Below are 14,677 nucleotides of genomic sequence, written 5' to 3' on the forward strand. Positions count from 1 at the left end.
GGTTTTCTAGCCGATTTAGAGTGAGGCGTAGCCTAAGTCATGCTGGTAAGCTGATTATTTATCATTCTATTTTGTTTAGCCTAAACTGTGCCAACTTCTGCACAGGCATCATGACACACATTGTCTTTACTCCTCCAATCGTCTTTTTATCTAAGCTAAATTAGGAATTGACGAGTTTATGAAGAGGAAATTATACATGTTTTACGTTGAAAGTAACGTTACAATGCGCATTGAGCTAGAAAGTCTCAAGTCTAAAAGTAGCAACAACTAAAAGTAAGGTGAAAAGTTAAAGTAAGGTAAGGTAAGCCACAAAACAATCTACGTACGACCATGAATAATGAATAATTATTATGTTAAACGAATTCAAGGAACATTGTTGGGAACAAAATTATTTCTCAGCTGCTGCATGAAATTCTTCATGTGCATATAGAATCATTTATAAACTTTATTACAATGATAATGATTTTTTTACCGCAATAGCAATATTTCCTAATTTGTACAGTTAATTGATGCATCCTCCGAACAGTGGCATTGAATGATTCATGATCCTGCTCATTTTTGTCCTTCAGAGCCTCAAACTTTCTCCTCGCTTCAAAAGGTTAACGTAATTTATTTTCACATTTAATTATTTAATTTAATTAAACTAGACTGCATTGCTGAAATGGTTGACTTCTTTTTACCCAATTTGAAAACAAGATATAGCAGCCATTGCACTGTTTAATGAATACTTGCGTCCTGGTATTAAAATAACCACATAATATTTAAATAAAGTTTTTATTTTAAAACAGCGAGTTGCAATTATTCTCTTATTAACGTCTAATTTAGAATTAGGTTCATGACTTATTCGGTTCAAAACATATAACTTCGAACGAAACCTTTCATAACTGAGTCAAGAATCTTGAAGTATACCTCAAACAAATACTGTGTACGTATCACAACAAGCTATGTTTTATCTATCACACCTCATATCTTATCTACTGTTCAATCCATCGCACAACTTATCTTTTCTTTCGTATTATTTTACAGGTGAAAAGAAGGTGACATTATGTAGTGTCACAGGTCAGTGACACTATATACATAATGCTGTCAAATTCTTGCTTTATAGCACAGCATTGAAATTTTTCAATAATATGTTTTATCTTATCGTTGTTGTAACAATGAATTGCATCACTTTGCATTCGACGAAATAAGAATTTTTCCAAGTGAAATCATATTAAGTCACACATTAATTATCTTGTGTTCGCCAGGATTCATAGACTAAATTTCTTACAGTGCTGCACGGCCTCGTTCATTAATATATAATATGTATTATTATAGTGGGCATAGTTTGTTGAAACGTCTATTATTATTTGGCATTGGCCTGTGCCTTTAAGCGATGTTCAATTTGTAAAATTCTTATCGATATCTACCAAATCGAAGCAAATTTTTTTCCTTAGACAACCTTTTCAAATTTGTTTCTTAGAATGGTAGATGAACATTTTAACACTAACAAAATTTATGATGCTGTATTATTAATTAGAATTTGTGGAATACTTTTTATATGAGCGAAAAAAGCTTTCGAAGCTTTCAATCAAAAAAGCTTTCGAATCATCGATCAAGAAAAAAAGAGACTCATAAACCTTATGAACTAGGTACATGATGTATAGTATTGTTCACACGGCCCACTCATTGTGTTGCTCACATATGGTCCACTTATATTATTTTTCTCGTCGCCCATCCAATGCTTTTCTATATATTCATTCTGCATGATCTTTGTGATTCCAATTAATGAGGTGCTTATTTGTACTCAGGGACTAACATGGCAGACAGAAGTTAAAGTGAGTGGGAGACAGAAGTTTAAGTTGTGATTGTAATTTAGTCGTATGCTGAAGTTACCCGAGTTCGTTCGTTGCAATATTCACAAAGCTGTCTTGTAACGATCTAACTCGTTCAGCCTCAATCCTCCACAATTTTCCGAGGTATTAATTCATACAAATTGCGAATTGTTTTCAAACTAATTTTAACCCATTCTTCAGTTAAAACTCCCTCCAGCTCATATATAAAGACGATCGCGGCGGGAATCGACTTCTGACTTACATCTCTAAAATCGACAATAAATGCTCGATAATATTCAGGTCTTGTGATTTTGGTGGCCAAATGAGAAGCTCAACTTCATTAGAATATTCTTCGCGCCAGTTTTTGCCAATTCCAGATGTATGGATCATTATCGTCTTGGAATATGGCGTTCCCCTCCAGAAACAGTGCTTGAACCATTTGATGAACTTGGTCCTCCAAAATTCCAAGATAGCCACGGCTGTTCTTTCTTCTATGAAGAGAAATCATGTGTCCGCCAGACTTCTAAGAAATGGCATCCCAGATCATCAAAGATCCCCCCCCATGTTTTACGGTTGGGAGGAGGCAGTCTGGATTAAATGACTCGATTGACTGTCTCTTTTTTGACGATTTTATTTAGGAAGTGGTATGACAATGTCTGATATATATTGATGAAAATTAATGCACGTTGATAGTTATAGCGTTCATAAACAGCAACAGACATCGCATTAGAGGTACTATCATGTATCTCACCACGTGTCTCCTTTCAACTCAAAATGTGCTAGATACCTCTCCCGAAACTCTAAAACTCTCGTTTAATAGTTCGACCAAAAGGAATAAGTGCAACTAAAAAATGGGAAATGACTTTCCAACAAAGTTGTAAAAACAAAAATTACTAAAAGTATCTGGGCAAGGTTAAAATATCAATTAGCAGCAACAATAAACAACAAAACATAAAAGTAGGCTTTCTCACGTTTTCATTGTTTAAAACATGTTTACAAATTATGACATCAAAATGGCAGGTGTTTCCCTTATTTTATCCAACCCCTGTATATGTAATGACATCAAAATGGACTGAAGTCCATCTTACTCTAAATTATAAAATTAATATCAACATTGTCTTAATGCCCGGAAATATATAACAATATATCCTCCAAGTCTCCTTTTTTTCAGGTCTAATTAATCGATGAAGGCTCGATGGGGCATTTCGCCTTCACACAGAAATACTTTATATATCGCTGATAATTTATTTTCGCTTTATAATAGGTCATCTTAAATTAATATTCACGGCCTACCCACATCTTGGTCAAGCTCTTGGTCCTTCACACTTGTAACAACTATACAGCGGGGCAGAGGTATGCTGTCGAAGAACGCGTTCGAGAACTTCATACTCGTCGTCCACATACTTAGCGTCTTTGATTTCTATGTTACACAAGCACAATGCTAACGATCGGTTGAAGCAAACATAGAAAATTTAATTTAAGTAGCTTCTTGAGAATTTAGAAAAATTTCAGCGCATTTGAAGTCGCCGAACTTGTACACACTCTCACCTTATATAGCTGCCATTAAATATGGAACAATCACAATGAGCTTCTTCTAATTTGCTGAAAGCAGGGATGAAAAAATGTTCCATTCCATGATGAGCACGCAATAAAATATCACTCTGTCTTTTTACGAGAACTAATAATTTGAAGAAGATAAAATCGCAGGTTAAGGACCGACATATTTTAATCATAATTGTAATTCAAATTTTAAAATGATTTTCACGTTTCTGTAATTAAATTTCTCAGGACTCCAAACCAACGGTTTAAAAAATCGGTAAACTTCCGTAGTTGAAGGCTTAATAATGAATAAGTTTATATACTTTTTTCAACAGATAACTAGATGGTAACACGAATTTTCGTATCACCGACGATGTGACCAAACAGCGATGGCGTAGAAAAAGACGGCCGGTACTCTTGCTGCCAGCGAGATGTACAGCAACGACCTGCACAGATAGAAGCGGTGTTTTAAGCTGCATTTTTTTTTATTCTTGAACGGAACAAAGTACGAATCTAGTATCAGTTTGAACTGTTGTCCCAACTACCCCGGAGAAGAATCCTTTTAAAAACATATATTTCATAATTATTATATTCAGATGGTCGTTTGAGCTTACTGACCAAATGATTATGCGCCCATTTTTTGCTTCTTAATCGCTTGCATACTTTCATTCCGAATGGCAGAATATTAGGTTACTCTTGTTGTCTATACTGAGTGCCGAGCGAGGATCGATGAATTCAACTCGTGAAATGAATTAACGATGCGTATATGGTACAAAACCATTGTTGCAGCAGCTGGAACGCACTTGGATATTCTTTCTAACTGAAGAACTAACCTGTATTTTTAGACGTAAAAATACAGGCTTTCATCATTAGTAACTTACGTATACCAGAAGTCTCCGTTCTCCCTCATCCTACATTGAAAGACTGAGTATTCAATGGATAAGTGCTCGTTGTAACCACCTACCCAGAGGAATAACCTGTTCCGGGATAGGTGTTTGTTGTTTAACTACGTAAATGACCACCGACCTGTCCATTGAGAAGTGCTCATAGATGGCACAGGAACCTTGTTCGTGGTCGTCAAGTTGCTCCCACAACAAGCAGGTCTTGTCAAGAAACAAGCCGAATATTACAGGGCCCGTGATACCGCCCAGGGCTCGGGTCAACTGAGACCTCAGCGCAAAAGCCAAGTCGCGTTCGTTTTCACGCACGCACCTGCAGTGAACCAAACAGTTATAAAACCAATTAGTAATAACGCTTTCATACGATCCCTATAGTATGATTTCATCTAATGAATCACATTAGAAAAAATTTACTAGAGCCTAAATTCTCTCCGTCACACGAGTAAGTTATATATTGCCAGAGAAATTTAGATATTAGTTAGTTTATTTGAATTCAACTAATAAGTTCTAACGAAAAGTCCAGAAAAATTCCTAAGCTTATGGGACTGTGAGAATAAGTACAAAGTCAGTGGTAAATTAAATTTTAACGCGGAGAGTATAACACTATTCTTCGCCCAAACAAACATGCCAGTGTCAGAATGGAGACGAGAAAGAATGCACACCATGTTAGCAAAAGTGTAACTTAGAAACGGTTAGAAGAATAACAAATCAACTTACCTATTAGAAAACAAAGTTGAATTTGTTCAGTGACTGCACAATTTTCACGCGTTTTTCTCCTTTAATTGAAAGTACATTAAGTTAGACAGTGACACATTTCTTTTTGTAGTTGGATATAGTACAAAAAATCCTTCAGAGCCGCTGAAGGATTGTTTAGCTTCTGACATCCAATTTTAAATTAGATACAAATGAGTGAACTCACCTCAAAGCAGCACTTTGAGAAGCGATGTTGAGTGCAAAAGTTGAAAATATTCCAATGAAGAATAACATGAAGAAGAGAATGAGCAACCCATAGCAGGGAGCTGGGCACTTGTCTTGAGAGGCAAAACCCATAGTAGAAGTCAAACTTCTCGGATGCAAGGAATTTTCTGATGAATTACTAATCAAGCTTTCTGTTCTTTGGAAGTCTTCTGTCTTCAATTCCGGAAAATATTTTGAGAAGAGCTCCAAGCGATGCGAAGACTGTAACTTGTCCGAGTCGTAATGTACACAGCTACAGTCGCTAAAAACCTGCGTTGTGGACAACTGTTAACAACTCTGTGTCGTGAAAGTCAAATTCTAAATATTAAGGCAAATATGAATATCAAATAACACTATAGAGATTAATAATAGTATTTTATAGATTGGTTCTATGCCAACTCTATAATTAGGCTTGACAAAAAGTCTGTCATCGGTTTTCCGATCTGGCACGAAATTTAGTATGAACAACGCAGCATGTTTTAGCTTCTTTTAATTTCCACGCGAGAAGAATTGTTCAAAATAGAACCTGTGTTTGTCCTTACTCTAAGCTTTATTATCATCTAGAATGAAAAATATGAATAGCACAAGACGTTCAGCTCTTAATTTTGATGCAAGGAAAAATCATTTCATATATAGGTAACCCATGTTCAAACCTTTGTTTGCCATTCTTTCAGCATTTTTCTGATCTAGGGTAAAAATTTTGAACAGCGTTAGACGTTTTAACGGCATTTTAAATTATTAAAAATTATAACTTGTGTTTTGTCTTACTTTTTGGTGGGAGTTAATGGCTCCATGGGCCAGTGAGCAGCCAGCGTGGCAGGGCGAGTAGTAGACGAGGTTGTCGGAGCCACACACGGGGTTGTAGGCGACGCTCTGGCAACCGCAAGCGCTGTTGCACGATGACGTCAGAGTCCATAAGTTGTCGCTCAAGTTTCTAAACGCCAAGAAGATATATCAACTTAAATATATATATATATAAGATATATGTATCAACGTAAATCCTAAAGACGTTGATATAAGGATTAAATCCTAAGCTTTAAAATTCTGCATAACTCAAATATGTAAGACAATTTTCTTACTTTTCAAAATGTATATTGACGTATTTTTTCAACCCAGTCATTTAAAGTGAATGAGCTTTACTGGAGCATAATGCATTAAACAATGGGTGGTGATTAAGCTGTTCACCTACGGACAACTTTTTCATCAGCAATGGAATGTATTATGTATGTAAAATATAGAAAACAGTAACATTTGCTCGTCAAAATTTGTGATACTCAGATACACTCTCAGGTTAGGGTATCTGTGCTACTGTACAAACATTTGATTGCACAATATTTACTGATTATAACTGAGTACTATCGATAGGAAACTTGTACCAATTCTCACTGCAACACAAAAAAGAAATTTTCCATTCAAAAACGAAAAGCTATCTCGTTGTGCTTAGTTATTTTTAATCAACCCCTGCATATCCGAATTTGTTAAAAAACTGAATCACTCGACATTTAAAAATATGAAATCTGACAAATAAAGCGCTTCGAATTCCATGCAAAAGTAAAATAGGTGAACATTAAAGTGTTCCTCACTCTTGGAAGTAAGGCTCAGTGACACCAGCAAACGGTGCGTTGGGGCAATAGATGAGGAAGGAGAAGCTGGACAAGACCAGCACCGCTGAGCCCCAGAAGCAGATCTGAAGTGTCTGGTGGGTGTTCACGTTAAGCTTCTTCAGTATCCAGCCCCCGAACACACACCCCAGCAGCCCTGACGGCACGCCTGTCACGCCTGTTCCCAAAATGCATACTGAATTGTTTAAGTAAGTAAAGTTCAACTGAATTATTTAAGTAATAATTATTTAAATTATTATTTTCACGTTAAGCTTCTTCAGTGTCCAGCCCCCGAACACACACCCCAGCAGCCCTGACGGTACGCCTGTCACGCCTGTTCCCAAACTTCATATTGAATTATTTCTAACAAATGATTCAGGTTAGAGTTCCAAGGAAAATATGTATAAGTAATGAGTTAAGGCAGAAGGATTATTTCACATAACATAAGTTCATGTACAAATTTATACTAAATATCGATTAATCGATGAAGTTTTTTATTCATCTGTCAATACATAAAAGAAAATACTAGAAGAGTAAAAAACCAATTCTGGTCTTCATATCAGGAACTAACTTTATAACCGATAATCATAGTGAATTATAATTGTCGAATTGATGGACGTCTGGTATATATTTAACAATAGATGCTCAGTGCTTTTTCAAATACTCAAAGATATTATGCTTATTCTCTGACAGCGTTAATCTTGCATTCAAAATGATGAGCGGTTGACAAGGTACGTATTAAGCTACAAAATTTATGACAAAACCATCATTCTCTCTAAACCTTTTTTAATGAAATAAAATGAATTTAGAAATACTCTTGACAAATGCCTCATTTGTTGGAGCGATTTGTTCCTCAAAGCCATTAATTATCAACACTAACCCACACGTAAATTGATGTTCAGTAATGAAACAATTACCTACCCTATCTAGTTTCAAACTATATTGAAACCGGATAGCTAAAATCATTCCCAAATAAATCAAAGAAGAAGAAGAATAATCAGCTGAAAACAAAACACACTCACCGACAAGGAGCGCAGCCGTGCTAGCCGATAAACTGAATTGACTCTCGACAACTTTGGGCAGAAACGCACCGAGGCCGGCCCCTAGCATGCTCGGGGATATTTCCCCAATAGCGAGGCTCATGAAGGTGACGTTGCCGAGAATGTCACTCATCTTAGGCGGACTGTCGTCAATGCACGACGGTAACTTTGGACCATCGGCTATAATGTCTTTCTTGCTCTCTGAAAAAAATTCAGATGCAATTAAAAATGAGTTAGTTCCATTATGGCATTTTACGGTTATTTTAGAATTGTGAAAAATTTTTCATTATCCCGGAGAGCGATAAATATCAATTGGATATTGCTATAGATTAAATACGAATAAAATCTTAAGGGGATTAGTATAATCCATTGTTCAAGGGGAGCTTAAAGCTAAACTTATTCACAGACAAATTTTTAGTATTTTCTTTCGAATCGAAAGCGGCAGAGTCAGAACACAACACGAGAGTGGAATGCTCCACTTTATATGCACTCATTAAGCGTTTGAATTGTGTACTAAGGATACAATAAATCACCTGATATTAGTGAAGCCTTAGTTTACTCTATTCAAGTTGTCCAGTAGCTCACGAATTTCACAAATGTGCTTAAATTATCATACACGATTTATACAAAGAATATTCACTTGTTGGAAGTGAAAACCAATTTGAACTGCACAAATTATAAATTACTAATAACTACACGGAAATTATTTATTTTTTATTATTATTTTTTCGTTACAAATGACAGAAAAATGTATTATTTATTTTTTCGTAACAAACGAAATAAAAATTGAGATCTTACTCTGAATGTTGGCTGGGAAGGCCAGAAGAGGCCCTGCAATCACAGCAGAGGCCACGGCCGTGATTAAGAAGCCCAGCCACCAGCAGCCCAGCCAGAGGTCGTTGGCAGGCGTCAAGCCAATTCTGGCCACATTAAATAGACTACATTGAAATTTAAAGGACATGAACTCAGATATTAGTTTAACTGGAAGAAACTGTTAATTATTGTGATAGACGATAAAACGGGAATGAAAATAAAATAATGTTAAACACGACTAGAAGGTGTCTAATTCTATAATAAAATTTTTATCACCCAAGACAATGACGCTCATTACATTTGGTTATGAAAATACATTTAAAAACAATACAAATGGTTGCATGGCTATTAAAAATTTTGATATAATCACGATATTTTGCGAGCGCCAGCAATAAGGTTTTCATCTTTTTCAAATACCATTAAAGACGATGATAGCATTTATAATAAGAACAGAGGTCTGTTTTCTCATAAAAATCGCGAAAACAGCCTACGGCACCTACACTTCGAGATCAGCCGATGGCCAGTCGATGTAGTAGGTGAGCAGAAAGCTGCCCAAAGCGAACCCGATAGCCGCACCCGTCACAATCATGGCCCCAAATATTCCTGCAGGATAAATTTTTACATTTAAATAAATTTTGAGACAGTTTTTAGAACAGTTAAAAAAGCCAGTTGACTGGCAGTATTGGTGCAATGCTGTAAAAATCTTATTGAAGAAGTCGTGCACCACGGCTGCAGGCTAGTCGAATGGTAAAATTTAAGAGCACGGAGATTACAGCAGTGAGTTGAGGGTTAATTGAAGCTAATTATGAAAATCAATTGTATATTGACGTGATAATCGAGTCGTCATAAACAGCAAAATTGGATCAACGATTTGGTGGGAATCGATGAAGAGTAACTAGCGACACCTCGATACCGACGAAGGAACTCACCGATGAAGAGAGACGAGCGACGTCTCGACCCCGACAAGTCTATAGAGACGATGATGGAACTCACCGATGAAGAGAGATGAGCGACGTCTCGACTCTGACAAGTCGATAGAGACGATGATGGAACTCACCGATGAAGAGAGACGAGCGACGTCTCGACACCGACGAGTCGATGAAAGCCACCCCCAGCACGACCAAGGGAACGCATCCTGTGCCCATCAGGACTTGGGCGACCAGGAACACGTAGAAAACACTGAAGCTCCAGTCAGGCGGGATTATTGGCTCACTCAGAATAATGTTCTGTGGAATGGGAAGAAATTCAAGTTGATAAATCCTTCCCAACACTCTGCGCTTCGGTTGAAAGTGCCGCAAATACCAGAATAAGAAAAATACCAGACATTAGGAATATAACCAATTCAATCTTAGACTATTGATCGTTAGGAGCCACTAAAGATTGCGACAGTTATTACGGAAAAAATTACTTCTAACACAGTTTATTTTCCGATCAGTGAACAGTTTTTACGGAACGGGACTATCTACTGCTATGCTTGGACTGGGCTTCAAATAGTGTTGGTGCTGAAGTAACAGCCGCTTTATAGTAATACGTTTTCTAGGAATTTAAATACGAAAAAATTTCTTTCCTTACCCACAGTTATTTTTATTTCTTTACGACAAATTTATAGTCTCATATTAACACAGCCGCAGATCGCAGTGTTTAACTTTAGTCGCCTTCAGACAGCAGACTGATGTTTCTGAAATAATAATTTCATTTGCACTAATACTAATAACTTTAATTTTCAAACCTCAGAGGCACAAAGACTGCGTGTACTGTTGCTATTGACGAGGCCCCTGACATCGTATGTGGGTCCGAAAAAATGTGGTGTTGCGTACACCAGAGACCCCGCGGCCACCATGACCATCCCGCCGCCGATCCATCGAGACCGGGACGCCCCCGGCCTCGAGGCGAGGTAGGCGATGGGGAGACACATCACGCAGAATGCTACGTTGAAGGTCCCGGCGATTACACCTGCAGGGAAATTTACTGATTAACTTGGATGATCTACTTAGCTTTGGAAGTTGTACTTGGTTGCTCCTGGACAATCATATGCAATGTACCCCTTCCTCGTATGATTACAACTAGTACGACGATGACATCTGCAGGGATATTCACTGATAAACTTGGATGATCTACTTAGCTTTGGTGTTGATCTTGGTTGCTCCTGGACAATTTTATCTAATTTACCCCTTAATCGTATGATTACAGCTAGTACGACGATTACATCTGCAGGGAAATTCATTTGTAAACATGGATAATCTACTAAGCTTTGAAAGTTTGACTCTATTGCTACTAAGCAGTAAAATCTAACGTACTCTCATTAATTTGTATGCTCAAAATTAGAAATTGAGAGCCGTGAACACTCAATAGACATGAAAATTAAGAAAAATAATATTTCATCATGATCTTTTTGACGAAATTTCTTCAAGTAAATGTATTTTTCAAACCGAGTCCGCCGATCTACGGCAGAAAGTATTTTCTTTCATCTACTGGACTCGTTCTAGTAACTGCACATATCTACAAATTTTCTCATTATGACGCTGCTGTTTTATTATGAAGATGAGAGACCTACTCTCTTTATGAGGCTGCTAGTTCATAATGAAGATGAGAGACCTACTCTCATTATGACGCTGCTAGTTCATTATGAAGATGAGAGACCTATTCTCATACTCTCATTATGAGGCTGCTATATATAGTTCATTATGAAGTTAAGAGACCTACTTGAATTTTTTGTGCTGAAAAAAAAAAACAAGAGAGTATCAGACGACATTATTTTGATTAAATCCCAGAATTTCTAATTCTTGCTCTAACTTGAAAGTTTTCTGTATAATTATATATTAATTTTATTCATCTACTTGTCACGGTTAATACCTATTCATTGAATGAATATTATTGAATATATTATTTATATTGAATATTATTATATATTGAATATTATTATATATTGAATATTATTATATTAAATTGAATATTATTGAATGAATATTCATTGAATGAATATTATCATCGAAGAAATAATTATCAAAGCAAAATACGATTTTGCATTGTACTGTACCCATATTTGTGACAAAAAATGTGAAACAGTTCATTTTTTGCACGTGTTAAAAGCGTATATTTGGACTGTAATTTTTTTTATATGTTATTGAAATACATGAAAAGTCTTTGGAATGTTTGCAATAAAACATTATTATTATTCAACAATATTCATTGATAACTACATTCGAAAAATTAGGAATTCATTTTCAATCAAAAAGTTCATCTGCAAATTTAAAATTATTTTATTCACGTACAGTTTATCTTCCTTTTAGTTTAAAATAAAAACGATTGAAAGAAACGCATATGCTGCATATTAAAACAATCGATAATAAAAACTTTTTGTTTCTGAGTGATTTTTTGAGTGCTAGCACACCACGAGAGCAGCCTCTTAATTCAGTATTTCCAAAGCACGGTCGTTAATAATATTCAATGCACGAAGTAACTGACAAGAACATGACATATATTAGGAAATATCTTTCATCAGAAGGTGCCACTCACCAGTGTCACCAGATTTCAGGTGATATCGCTTTTCGATGGTCGAGAGTGTGACGTTTACGAAGCCCATGTGCACCATACCTGAATATATGAACGTATCCTTAAAAAATGCTTTTCTAATAACTGAAATTCTTATATTCTACCTACGAAACTAAAAGAAATTTAATTCTTGAGAGAACCTCATGAATTAAATAAGGAGCTGACAAGTAACACCCTGGGGCACGATCACCGTTACGGCGGTGATCGTGGTCGCTCTTGATCTTGACGGTAGCTGATCTTTGAAAATTCTAACAGCTAGAATAGAAATCATCTTATAAAACTAGGAAATCTAAACTAGTCAAATGACGTAATAACCATGAGACCAGTGATACCCAAAGTGGGATAAATTACACTAGCGTACGGTTAGTTAATAAATTATTGCGAGCCGATTTGTAATTATGATAAACAACACTTTCATCGAAATGAATATTAGCAGCTTTCGTAGAAGGGCCAAGATGATTTTTTAAATATTAATAAATTTTGGAAACCATTGTTCTAGTTAGAAGTTAACTCTAGTTATTTACGTACCAAGTATGATGGATGCAAGCGAGAGAACAATCAGAAGACAGAGCGGGTTGTTGGCCCACTGCAAGCAGTCGGGTCTGAAGCTCAGCCATCCGAACCTTCCACGTTTGTGGTTTGGGAATCGCACAGGCTAAAAGATTCGATTAAAACTTTTTTAATATAGAAGTTGAATGGATTCGATTTTCAGTTAATAGAATGAAATATTTTCTTCTAAAATTAAATAGGAAACGTCTCGTCAACCTCGTCAACTGAGATCTTACATTCGATGAGCACGGCCAGACAAAATAATGACATTCAGCGTCAAGTTCTAAATTTTTAAGAAAGTGATTAATACTCATGGTTGCCATAACGTAAATATGACATAAGATATTCATACCCCTTCGTATCGCAAATCTCATCTCCTTGGTCTGACAATGAAAGCAATTACGCCTGTTTATACTTCCTAGAACACAAAGAATAGCTTTAAAATATTTTGATACGGGTAAGCAATACAAATACATGTCGAAATTTTTGTGTTGTTTTATTTTTTATGTTGTTTATTTTTCAAACACTCACAGTTTGATTTTTTTTGCGTTCCTGCTTCCAAAATAGCAAGACGTTGGCAAAAACCGTAAGACCTAGCTTGATTGAGAATATTTACACGACAATCTTCGCGAAATATACATTTTCGTCTCCTCTTATAAACTCAAGTTTATTTAATTGGCTCAACAATTTTAATCCTGCCTGTTGTTCGACGTGGTTCTGGCTTTGCAAAAAAATATATATTCATCACTATGTGCGCATTATCCAGTTATCTAGATTAAAGGTCTAATTTAGAAGAAAATTTATTAGTCAAATATGTAATAATCAATGCTTACAAACTAGTTAACTGAGCGTCATTAGTTAACTGAGTAATATTTCATTCATTTAATTTTTCATTCCAAAAGGAATTAGGACGTTATCCTCGGCTACCGCAGTGCGCGCGCAAGTTACACTAGTTTTTCCTGCCATAGGTTGGGTTTTACCCACACAATCTTCCGCGAAAATAACTTAAAAACACAAGACGACTTCGCGCTGTCGATTCGTTATCTGTTCAAGGAATGAATTCTTACACATAGCACTATTCACCCTTATGCTTAGAACCGAATATTATTCTATTAAGAGAAATTCAAAAGCCATAATACTATTAACATCTATGTACAAAATTTAACCTCAAATATTATTAATATATAAATTAAAGATAAGTTAGGACTTAACGAATGAAGTCTCTGTAGAGTATTACTTTGGCATCCGAGGTCTGATTTTTCAATCAGTACGCAGTAAGATGGTGATATGCGCAGGTTTAATTGTAGTTAATTAAGAGAAATTCCTTACTGACATGATAAATTCTTCAGTTTAATTTAATCGCATTCTATAAAATGTTTATCATGATACATACCAAATTTACTGGAGACCAGGGGGACTCTGAATTAGTAGGCTCAGCATTGTTTCCGGCACCCATTGTATATTTACAAAAAACAGTCCATATTATTAAATACTCTCGTCGTTCCTTATTGCGTTATAGGATAGATAGCTTTTTATTCGAACGAAATATCAAGCACATCTTCTTTCTCCGAATTCAGAGACAAGTTCCATAGACTCAATACAACTGCAACAGCTACATCAACAGCAACTCTCACATCACGAACGCAGCGACATCTCACACCATCCATCGCCTGGGCAGCTCAGGGCTGCACTGTGGGTAGCAATAGTCAGACGAGCGTCGTTCATTCTCGTCTCGAGGCATAGTGTTGCAAAAATTTAATTAGTAATTGAAGGATTAACATTTTTTCGCTCATATATGCCAATGATGACATTATTTGTGACTTGTAGCCTATACGCATTTCAAACTGGTTACATTGAGAAAAAGTTTTGGAAGCGTTGATCTAACGGGTCGAACTCACTGCAGCTGAACGTTA

The 14,677-nt window shown here is 36.1% G+C and overlaps 1 protein-coding gene across 1 annotated transcript; it reads right to left on the bottom strand.

The window, feature by feature from the left end:
- Window positions 1–2,749: 2,749 nt before the first annotated feature.
- Window positions 2,750–14,442, bottom strand: LOC108674376 (solute carrier organic anion transporter family member 4C1). Its single transcript, XM_018162318.2, has 13 exons — window positions 14,158–14,442; window positions 12,744–12,870; window positions 12,180–12,257; window positions 10,393–10,616; window positions 9,721–9,889; window positions 9,164–9,266; window positions 8,649–8,770; window positions 7,833–8,051; window positions 6,793–6,988; window positions 5,978–6,143; window positions 5,172–5,479; window positions 4,380–4,565; window positions 2,750–3,799 (listed from the first exon to the last, which is right to left on the bottom strand). Exons 1-13 carry the CDS (start codon window positions 14,218–14,220, stop codon window positions 3,718–3,720), a joined length of 2,043 nt encoding a protein of 680 aa, XP_018017807.1. The 5' UTR covers window positions 14,221–14,442; the 3' UTR covers window positions 2,750–3,717.
- Window positions 14,443–14,677: the final 235 nt, after the last annotated feature.

Source organism: Hyalella azteca, unplaced genomic scaffold, assembly GCF_000764305.2.
Source record: "Hyalella azteca isolate HAZT.00-mixed unplaced genomic scaffold, Hazt_2.0.2 contig13501, whole genome shotgun sequence".
NCBI lineage: Eukaryota > Metazoa > Arthropoda > Malacostraca > Amphipoda > Hyalellidae > Hyalella > Hyalella azteca.